This window comes from Condylura cristata, unplaced genomic scaffold (genome assembly GCF_000260355.1).
Source record: "Condylura cristata isolate star-nosed mole 26May11 unplaced genomic scaffold, ConCri1.0 scaffold00038, whole genome shotgun sequence".
In the NCBI taxonomy this organism is placed as follows: domain Eukaryota; kingdom Metazoa; phylum Chordata; class Mammalia; order Eulipotyphla; family Talpidae; genus Condylura; species Condylura cristata.
Window position 1 is genome coordinate 1428500 of NW_004567139.1, and position 11889 is coordinate 1440388.

General features: G+C 38.1%; 1 protein-coding gene across 1 annotated transcript in view; it reads right to left on the minus strand.

The window, feature by feature from the left end:
• Positions 1-888: 888 nt before the first annotated feature.
• SMURF2 (SMAD specific E3 ubiquitin protein ligase 2) overlaps positions 889-11889 on the minus strand; it is a gene marked incomplete at its 5' end in the record, with an annotated part of 45431 nt that continues 34430 nt past the window's right edge. The window contains 6 exons of the mRNA XM_004693350.2: positions 889-4177; positions 4526-4601; positions 5789-5990; positions 7560-7680; positions 9622-9759; positions 10845-11023. Of these exons, the coding sequence (XP_004693407.1) occupies positions 4078-4177; positions 4526-4601; positions 5789-5990; positions 7560-7680; positions 9622-9759; positions 10845-11023 (816 nt within the window). The remainder of the gene's footprint in view (positions 4178-4525; positions 4602-5788; positions 5991-7559; positions 7681-9621; positions 9760-10844; positions 11024-11889) is intronic.

Below are 11889 nucleotides of genomic sequence, written 5' to 3' on the forward strand. Positions count from 1 at the left end.
AGAATCTCTTTTCTGTAAAATCACCTCCTCTATCCTGTTACTGTGCTCCTGTTTCATATATATGTGGCATATAAGTACAAATCAATGCAGTCGGAGCCAAGGTTAGCCATCGTCATAACGAGAGGACAAGCATTCCTGGAGTCCATAGCAGGTAGGTGATTGTTCTAGTCAAGTCAAGCTTTTGGGTACATTATAGATTATAACACTACTAAATCCTTAATATATTAAACCTTAAATTTCAACTAATAACCAGTGAACATAGCAATGTGAGACAAAGCCATAAAAATAAACTTCAAATACACAAATGGATAAATTGTCCATTCTTTGAACTTGCATTGCTACTCTGGACACTGTATTCCAAACATTCTTTTCTGAATGGCCTATGCTGTGGAAAGACTTCCACAGACTATGTTCTGGATGAAAAAACACACCATGCCCTTTCCCACTCGTGTATTTCATTGTGGGAATCATAAACTTAGCTTACAGTCATGGCTTCTTGGAAAATTATGAGAAGACTCTCTTTGATTTTGAGGATTTTACTGTTCAATACCAAGGTAGCAAAAAGCCTCTACTACAGCTGCTCGCGCCGGAGCTCTGGTAGACATTGTTACAAGACTGGGACAGCCTCAGAAACTCATCTCCACAGAGCCCCCACAGCCACTGCCCAGCAATTAATTTGCCAAGGCAGGAGAAGTGAGCACCCCTGGAGTCGAGAAAAGGGGTGCTGAGCTCTCAAGCAGTGCAGTGGGGCAAACGCATCAGCCAAGCTGTTGAAATCTGAAATCTGTCTCGTGGCTCCTATGCTGTGTGATTCTTTCTAGAGCTAATCGTGAGTATCTTCAAAACAACTCATTATATACTCAAGATTCTTTAAAAACTTTGATGCTGTGGCAGTGCAAACAGCATTCTTTTTATTGCTCAACTTCGGCATGGGCATATACATAGTTAATTTTTAAAAACCATTTTTACATATGTTATTGATAAAGCTCATGTAACAACTGAGTGAAAATACAAAGAATATCAAAGCTAAAACACTCTGTAATAAATACAAATACAATGAAAATGATAAAACTTTGTTTTTAAAGTCAGTTTGAGAAAAGGAAGAATATTACACTAAGTGAACTAATTACATCTAGAAACACAACAACTCCGTATTCGGTACAATCATCATCCTAAACGTAAGAATGTTAAATACCACAAATGGCACCTCTGGCTGTGTGCTGCAGCTTAAAAATAGAAGCAGAAGCTGCTCCATCAAACGAAAAAGGGCTGGAACAGTTTCTAACTCCCGTCAATGCAATCAGTTCCACGCACCTGGGGAGTTCGGAGCCGATTTAGTGTTATAAAATAAAGCAAATTACACTGTATTTAAAAGGAAGCTTGTGCTCTGGACTGTAAATACAAGGGAAAAAGAGACTTGGTAAAAATAAAACCCATCCAGGGTAACAAACTATGTGCAAAACAAAATATACACTATACACAACTCTATTTGAAAATTCTTTACATCAAGAAATAAGACCATCTGAAAGAAAACTCACCTCTGAACTACATATGAGCTCTACAAACTAACCTCTGTTCAAATCAAGCATTAGTGATGGAAAGGCAATGTATGGAAACAATGACATCACAAAGCTGAAATAACTACAGGAGGGATTGGAAAAAACCCAGTCAAGAGGGACAAGTCGAAATAAATATTCACATTAAACTGAGGTGCAAGTCCAAGGTTTAGTGACACCTGGGGAGTCTGTTTGCTTAGCACCTATTTGGGAAAAAATAGGTAACATAATCGAAATCTAAATTGTCGTGAACTTAATAAATTATGTTGGAGATACCGTATACTGCTATAGGGTAGTTTCTTTCTTTTAAAGCTCTATTAAGTCATTAGTATAAAGTTAAAAAGGCACTCAAAAAGCGATGGTATTTGCCTGCTTTATATTGTACATTACGTTAGTAGCATTTCATGATTACTGCATCCATCAGCCATGATTTCGCTAATATGTCATGTACTTTTTACTGAGAGATGGTAAGAGGCATGTTTACACGTACTAGTGCTTTAATAGAAAAGAGACGGACCTGTCACTACTAAGATACTATCATGAAAGCTGAAAACTGATGATCAAGCAGTATATAGAAACGTCTCTACAGTTCAAGATGCTCTTCGGTACGTAGCAGGAAAACAGAACAGTGTTTAGGAAGAAAAAAGTCAACATAAGCACATTACCATAGCACAGTTATGATTGACCAGTCTGCCTAGAGCAGACAAATTTGGCTGTATGAGTAAATTTAAATACTTAGAAACTACACAAGTAGTTCTCAATTTTTTAAAGCAGCAAAAATTCCATTTTTCATTTCATCCATTTCTTGTCCCCCACCACCGCCACCACCAGCCCCTTCCCATTGATGTTTACTTGCATTTCCAATGTATCAGAGAAAAACTGGAGCTGCTTTGAATAAAGGGGACTATGGTGGGGACCCCTCAAAGAATACCTAGGACTGACCTCCTCTCTTAAACCATTACTTCTGAGGCACCTCTGAGGAGCAGCTTGGCCCCAAGAACACAAACTGAAGACTAATTCATCAAATGAAAGGACACAAAGGACCTAGTCACATAGCTATCTCATCATACTTTGCTATTCTTGATTTCACATCAATGTAAAATAGTGCATATTTCTATGGCTGAATTTTCTTTTCTTTTTTTTTTTTTTTTACAATCCATGCATGATTTCAGACTCTTCTAGTCCCTCCCTCTAAAATTTTGGTTAATCTGGATCATACAACATGCCACACATATTGAAAGCTAACTCTGGACTCTTCAACAACAGATGCTGACCTTCAAAACCAAGCAAACTAGGAATCCCTTATACTTCCAAAATTAATTCTTCAGTTCTTTTAGACAATTCATATCATTAAGTTAGAATCACGGTTTTGTTTTTCTTTTAGCAATCACATCCCTTGTCCACCACCTCCATTTTATTTTTTAGATAAAAACAGGATTTTTTAAGCTTTCTAAGTAATCTTTACAGCAAAATTTTCCATTTTCCATAATTTTAGCTGATTAAAATAGCAGCTAAACAAAGATTAGGATGGTTTATTTGATAGGAATTTACATTGTAGTTAAAATATAATATAAATTAGGTGCACTTGTCATAAGAGACTTTGGTTTACAGAAGTGTGTGTGTATGTACATATATATGAAATAAGCTGACTTGACAAAATAATGAAAACCCCCTCAACATTATCTGAAGAGCTATAAAATGCAGTATTTCCACTGAAGATGAAAAGTAAATGTGTGATACCTGATCATACTGATTGAAGATAAAAAATACGAATTTTTTAAAGTCTCTTAAAAACAGGGAGCCCCTGATTATATCTTATTGAAGCAATTAAGCTGCTAAGTTTACACTAGATGGTTGCAGTAGGAATCTGACAATCAAAATTATAGAGCTTTATCCTAGGAAATTTGTGCTTAAAAAATATAACAAAGACTCACTTAGGCTAGGTTGAAACTTATGTTTTTAAAATATAATGCTTTGCTATAGAAAAATGTAACTAAACGTAATTTTTTTAAAGATGATGCTTTTAGCCAATTGTTTACAAAGGTAGAATAATTCAAAATAATTTTATTTTATATTTTTACAAAGAGCAAGTACAGGAGCTATTCAGAATCATGTATTCAATCAAAATAAAATGTGTCTTGTACCGACTGCTGAAGTTGTCTTGATGTTTGAGAGATTTGAAATCTATGAAGTGATTTGAATAGATTACCTTTTATAAAAATAGTAGTAGTCTTTAAGTGTAGAATACTGCCTAACTCTGGAAATGTAGGAAAAGTCAGCATTCTTTAGGTTCAAGATATTCATTTTAAATAGCAGCTGAATATGGCCTCATGGCAAAGCATAAAGACCTCTTTTTTCCTTGAAAAGGAATTTCAAAATTGTCCTTTCCCCTCACAGTGTCCTAGAATTTTTAAGGGGGGAGGGATGGGCATTTTCCTTATTTCAGCATTCCTTGAAACTGCTGAGAGGAGGCTGTCAGTCAGGGGTATAAATAGAGTCCTGGGTGAGTCCTTGAAGTTCCTCATTCCACAGCAAATCCACATGTTTCTTCGATGGCTGTTAGCAGCTTTTCATATAACTTTTCATAGCTTTCATAGGGCGGAATGTCTATTCGATTGAAGCTGTGAACAAGCAAATCAGATTTTACTCAGTTCATTCAAAATAAGTAAACTGGGCTAGCAAGTGTACACTAATAGAGACATACCACTCTGTCACAGAGAAAAAGTAACAGCAAAAGGTTAAGATGTCTCTCAAGTATTCCTACTTTGAGGTTCTTCTACCAATTTCTGAATAGGAATCTTAAATCATTGAAGAGTTGTTTATCATTTCTTTCTGATGTCCCTTTAGTAGTAAGAACAACTGATGAAAAGTCATCTCTGCTTTCAGCCAATTGTTTACAAAGGTAGAATAATTCAAAATAATTATCCCGACCTACAGGGATGCGTAAAAACACTGCAAACACAGCTTACCAAGTGTGGGCTTTGGGCAGGTGGTTCGTGCAGGCATCAATCTGGTGTATGGTGAAGAGCCGGGGGCCTGCGGCACCTGTGGGGAGGGGGATGTGGCTCAAATCACTGCAGGTGCACCTGGATGAGTCTGTAGACTCCAAGGACAAAACTGGTACATAAAACAGAGTCTTGGGAAGGAGGACAATGGACCCCTCACAAGCCACCAAAAGCAGCAAGAAAAGAGTATGACTTGGATAAGCAGGATTCCTTTGCAGGCCATCGTTTCAATTTGAGAAAAAGTTCAAGATTGAATTTTTTATCTTCTACAGAAAATCACTGACTCAAAATTATGAGAAGAAAAGTAATCGGTCAGAATCAAGATAAAAAATATACATACAGACATTAAAATGAGGCAAAGTCAGGTATCATGGCTTAAGCCTGGCTGAGAACAAAAGATGAAGAGTCTGTAGAATAAATTTCATTTAGTATAAGACACCCCATACAAACATAAGTTGAAATACAACTCCACTATATGCATCTGGGAGCTCTGATAATGGTTAGTTTTCCACATGTCAATGGATGTGCAACTCCCAGGAACACTTCCACCAGGGCAATATTGAGGGCAATACTTCCGAGTTATGTACCAGGCTTGTTTTGTACATCCTCAGTGAGCACCAGCAGCAATTTGAAAATGAAGCACCTCAGTCGTAAAGGAAGCAACTACCACCCAGTAAAACCCCACAGTCATCAGCAACATCACCAACTCATCTCAAATGAAACCATCCCAAACAGAAAAAAATGGTGCATGGTTGGAAATCAACGGCCTGATACCATGCAATCATTTGGTCAAACACATGGCTTACACAACTCATGCTGCTCTTTCTATGAAGAGGATAAAAAAAGAGGACAAAGAAGCATCCCAAGTGGGTAAATGTTTTGCCAAATTAAGATGTGAATATGGAAGCAGACAGACTTCTCCTACAGGAATGTGCAACAGAATCTAAATGCAAGGTGACCAGAAGACAAGAAGCAGGGCGTCATCACATCTGGTCTCTAGCATGGGGCACTCACTACAATCACAGAGACCCCAGCAGAAAAGGCTCTTGGGGGGGGGGGGGGAACAAAGGAAAGGAAGGAGAAGAAGGTATCAAGATATGACAGTTGCAGCATAAGAAACAGTGCAAAGAGAACCTGTTTATAAGTACATGGTTTGTAAACCACATTCACCAAATTCTGACCCCTCCCCCAAGCTGTCGCCTTGTCATCAGCCCCCCAGGCTCTTACCTTGTAAAGCTTTGAAACCTTGCAGAGGCACTCTAGATGATCCTGTCACAAACTGGAGCAACCGTGCTCGTCGTTCTTCATCGAAAAATTCTACAGCTTTCCAGAACCACTTGACAACATTGCTGTCGGGTGTACAGTGTTTTAACCGGGTGTTTGCCTTCCAGTCATTAACATCTATCTTCCCAAGTCCACAAATAATGAGCTGTTAAAATATTGCACACATAGTGAGCCAATGGAAACTCAAATTAAGCCAAAAATTCCTCAAAAGAGTGCCCTCCTGGTGGTGCAGCGGGTTAAAGAGCAGCACTGAGAAGCTAAAGCCTCTTCCGCATGAGCTCGATCCCTGCCTGCCCTGGAGGTGACCACATAGCGCGGCAGACCTCTCCTGACCCGCCCACTGCTCCCCTCAGCAGTGTACTTCTCAGTCAACCTGTTCTGCTCCCCGCTCTGTCTCTGGTGAATCCTCTCACCCTCCGCATCTCTGGCCTCCCAGTTCTGTATGAATAAATAAATCTTTTTTAAAAAAAAAATTCCTCAAAAGAGAATGTTGTATTTTCAGGGCCAGCTCCCATATGCTAATTTCCCCCCCACACACACTTTTTTGTTTAAACATCACAATGCAGAAAGCATTTCTAGATACACACTCTAGGTCCTCTGCTCAGACCCTCTGATTCTTTGGGCCTGGGATAATACTAAAGATCAGTATTTTAAGAAGCTCCATGGATATTTATTCACCACAAGCTCCCTGCCATAACAAGAATGTTCCATTAATTTCATAGAAGTGAAAACTTAATGGACAGAAACTAAAGTCAAAGAGTAAGTGCCATTCACATGCGCCTTACGATCTGCTCCACAACTATTTTAACACTTAGTAGCTTTGGGATTCACGGTTTGATCCCAGGGCTGGGGTATGGCAGTAACATCTACTGCACTACATCCTATCAAAGCAGCCAGCAGCACACAGAAACTCCAGCGATCTGTGCTGAACTAATGATAATCTTAAAATTGTATCTAAGTCCAAAATACAAAAAGCACTGATACACAGCCTTGCCTGGCCTCCGGGATGCAGGCTCAGTATAAACTGTAGCAAGATCACTTTGGGGGCCCTCCCTGGTGGCACAGCGGGTTAAAGCACAGCACTAAGAAGCTAAAGCCACTTCAGCATGAGTTCCATCCAGCCCTGGAGGTGACCACATGATGCGGCAGACCACTCCTGACCCGCCTGCTGCAATGTACTTTGTCAGTCAGCCTATTCTGCTCCCCACTCTGTCTCTGGTGAATCCTCTCACAGCCCCTGCACCTCTGGCCTATACCCCAGTTCTGTATGCTGTCTTCTGAAGCTTACTGTAAATCCAATTGAGCCCTATCTCTCATCCCCAAAAAATTCAAAACGGTGGAGCCTAATTAACAACGCATTATTTAACTAAGTCAATAACCATTTAATTAGGAAGTTAAGATATGTATTATAAGACCTATACATGCCATCTGTTGAAAACAAGAAATAAGACTTGAAAACTAATAAGGATGACATACAATGTAGACACAAAGGTTTTCAGAACATAAGAGATGGCTTATTTGTAGAAAGTCCAAACCATGAAAGGATTCCAAAGAAGGAAAAGAGTTTTCCCAGGCACAAGAATTCTCACATCATTGTACCATAAAACTTCAAAGGCACCAGAAATGCAATCTTCCTTTAAAACTAAGTAACAGAAAATTCTCAACCTTTCCTTGTTATTTATATTTGATGATGTCATGATGTTAATATACTGACCTCTAACTCCTTCTCATCAAATGTCTTCAGCAGATGCTGTGGAATTACTTCATTAAATCCTTTCTGCAGAGCCAGAAATTGTGCCTCAATGCCTCGTAAAAATCTCCAGTTCACATACAGCCTGTAAATATTGCGCAACGGTTTCACATGATCAAATATATCATGTAGTAATGATTTGATGACTATTATGAATCTCTATTTTAGCAACAGTATACTTTAAAATTGTCTAGCATTAAGAAGTCAATCTAAAAGAATCTCAGATTATTGGGGCTTAGAGAAATTAAAATATGGATAAAAGTTCTTTCTAAATTTCTAGCATGAATACCAAAACCAGGAAAAAAGAGCCCATTTAACCAAAACTAACTGGTTTTCCAGTTTCTCCTGGAAATATAATCTCAAAGTTTTGGGTGTTGTTTTTATGTTGGGGCAGTAAATGGGGAAGCGAATAAGTAAAAGAGAATCCTCAAATGCAAAAGATCAGTAAAAGCAAACAATAAGCATGTTTTGATTAAATAGTCATTGTTCCCTGGAGGCTTTAAAAACTCTGGAACATGTATTTTTACCAACAAAAAGAACACTACACTACATTTAATATGTAATTTTACTCGTGCTTTGGACTTAAAATTTGTAAGTGAATTCCATTTTTCTTTTTTTGTAGCCAGGAAAATCACCATCTCATAAATCTCAGACTATTCATATTTCAAATCTGTCAACATTTCCTTTTCTAAACTTGGAGAAAAAGTTCTCTAAGAAATAAGTTATTTAACATCATATGCTTGCGGGGGGCGGGGTCTCGTTTTTAAGGGGGCAGCAAAATCACACATCTGTGAAAAATGTTTCTTCCTAAATTTTTTTCTCTCAAAACCACACATGGCAAAGCATAAATGTAGTAAACTATAAATATGATTAAATTCTGGGGAGGAGACAAAGGATCTCAGTAATCCACACTAGATGCTGGAAGTGACATACTGTTAAATTTGGGGAATTCCTGTCATTCTTTTAGTTTTTAATTAGAATGTTAACTCATGCTTGTTATATGTATGTGGAGTCTTGGACAACAAAGGTTTCAACTGTGCAGGCCACTGAAACACAAACCATCTTGTAAAAAGTACAAACATTTGGTATCAGTAAATATATAGTACCAGAGTACTATAAATGTTAATTTCTTAACGATTTCTTAAAAACATTTTCTTTTCTGGCCCTCCCTGGTGGTGCAGTGGGTTAAAGCACAGCACTGAGAAGCTAAAGCCACTTCCGCATGAGTTCAATTCCCGCCTGCCCTGGAGGTGACCACACGGCGCGGCAGACCTCTCCTGACCCGCCCGCTGCTCCCCTCAGCAGTGTACTTCGTCCATCTGCCTGTTCTGCTCCCCACTCTGTCTCTGGTGAAGCCTCTCACTGCCCCTGAGCCTCTGGCCTGTACCCCAGTTCTGTATGAACAAATAAATAAATCTTTAAAAAAGAAAAAAAAATTCTTTTCTGTAATTTACTTTATTATAAGAATACACTATATCACTCATTTAACATATAAAATGTGTTCGTTAGTCAACTACTGATGTCATTCATAAATAGCAAGCTATTACCCTCCCAAATTCATCCTGGGCTGGCATACAACTTGCATTAACAAAAAGAATACAGCAGACATGATATTGGCCAGTTCTAGGCTTAAGCATTAAAGTGAGCCAACAACGTCTGCTTTTCTGCTCTGGAAAAATAATCACAAACAAGTCTGACTATCTTGCAGGTGAGAGACACCATGGCTATGAGTGACAGGCCCCTGAAAGCACGTGGGGCAAACTAGGCCCCAGCAGCCCACCCCCAGCTCAGTACCAGATTTATGAGAGACTGACACCACCTGGAGAAGTGGATTGCTATCCCTGTTATTCTCTGTCCTAATTACTAACCTGTGGAATTCTGGGAAATTAAAAAAAAAAAAAAACTTTTTTTTAAGCCACTGAATTCTGAGCAGTATTTTGCAGGATTAAGTAATGCTAAACACTTAAATGTTTTTTGGCACTAATATTAAAGCAATTCTCAGGCTTGAGAACATGATAGTATTTACCTGACATACTCCTTTTTATTTTCTTCAGTAACTGGGATACTCTTGCCATTTGGTTTAAGTTCATGCTGAATAATTTCACCATATGCATTATGTTCTACACAGAAAGTATGGTCCAAAACACCTGTAATATCATTCTCACTGGAAAAGAGAGGTGAAGATGGAAATGGAAAATCTGGAAATATAGCTTCTTAGCTGCATTACCAGCAAGACTTTATAAAACAAATATAGTTTTATGACATAGCAAGTACAAGGTCAGATTCTTTTTACTCATCCTTATGCTACCTTATCTCCTAGTTCTTGAGCGGAAAAGTCAAAGACATTTAACTTTCATAAACATGGGAAAACATTTTACTTTCTGCAAATAAGAAAGAGATTTGCCCATATCTGGCCTTTATATAAGGAAACTTCAATAATGTTTGGCATTCAAATAAAGAGACCCCTACTAAAATCTGGGTATACCTCCAAGAGACCAAAATCCTAGTGAGAAAGCTACTTGTGTATATGGTAAAAACAAGTAACGCCAATGTGTATCTTCACATATAAATAGCCTCTTTCAGAGCACAACTGGTTCTTAAAAATACCCTTTGAACAATATGATGTCAGCAGTCAACACTTCATCAGGCATTCTCAATGCTAACTGACATAGGCATGAAACAGAACCTATCTCACACTGAGGAAATGATACACAATCCTTTTAAAATGGAATACACTAGCTATTTTTCCTTTTAAAAGCAGTAACCCTTGAAGACTTTTAAGAATTTAAAATACACAAGAAAGTGGTACAAAGAGAAAGAGTTTACATGGTCTTATCACTCAGAAAAGCACTCAGTATTTCCTGTGTATTATCGTTTTAATTAAAAACAGTACATTCAGGCTCTCCCTGGTGGTGCAAAGGGTTAAAGCATCACATTAGGAAGCTCTCCAAAGCCACTGCAGCATGAGTTCAATTCCCCACCAGGAAGCTGACCCACATGGCGCAGCAGACTTCTCCTGATCCACCCACTGCTCCCTTCAGCAGTGTAGTTCAGTAGATTTGCCTGTCCTGCTCCCCACTCTGTTATCTGGTGACCCTCTCACACACCACACCTCTGGCCTATACCCCAGTTCTGTGTGCATAAATAAATAAATCTTAAAAAAAAAAAAAACAGTACATCCATTTTGCAACATTATCTTTTTGAAAGCTCAGACTAACTATAATGAATAAATACAGGCTCAATACATACAGTATCCACACTAAACTGTTATGAAGATCTGGGTCAACTAACTCCATGTCATCCAAAGTAATTGACTTTCCAAGCAACTGTTTATAGAACGGCAATGTGAAACCACCATCGATATAGTGTCCGTGAAACACAGCCATGCCCATTATCCGTCCAACAAAGTGGAAATATGATAAATGTTCCTGAAATTGAAAAATTTACATAAATACTCAAATAGGGAATTTTTAACAAAATTAAATATTTAAGCAACATTAATCTTTTTTATAGTTAAGTATCAGCTTAGCCTCTAATTTACAACTCTTGAAATGGAACCAGTAATCATATAAAAGCTCAGAAATCCTGAGGGAGCTCCTATTGAACATGCAATAGATTTTCTACATTACTAAATGTCTAACAGAGTCAATGCATGTCTCGAAGGGCATTCACTTCATAAAAGTTATCTTTAGAATTAAGACCAAACTACACTCCCACAACAGCTTCATTACAGCACTTGCAAATCCTGTTCTCTGCCTTCCTCTCACCTCCTATTGAACCTGTACATTCTGGCTCTGTCATGGGGAAAAAAAGCTATCAATTCTAAACCTCTTATTTCCTGAACTTAACAAGGAATTGAAAATATCACAGATTTAACAGCAATGAAATCTAACTTGGGCTTAAGTCCTGATTCTGCCAGTTATTAGTTATGCAATTTTGGGTAAATTACTTAATCTCTCTAGGGTAATTGTCCACATCTGGAAAAAAATAGGTTTAAGATATCTAATAAAGATTTCCATGAACAGTAAAACAAGATGATGAAACCCAAGGTTACTGGACATGGCATAGGGAAAACATTCAACGGATATGAGATGCATTACCACAGTAGCATAATGGGCTCCTCAAGCAGAGCCTCCACTTAAAAAAATCTTGCCTTTATAAAGAATTCCCTGTGATCGGTCTGAACTGTCTACCATGTTTGACAGAGATGGTCTTTCATAATCACTTTGCTAGCTGGACATTTACACTTTAAACTTCTTTTAATTCTCAATAAGTAATCTTCAAAATCATCTTT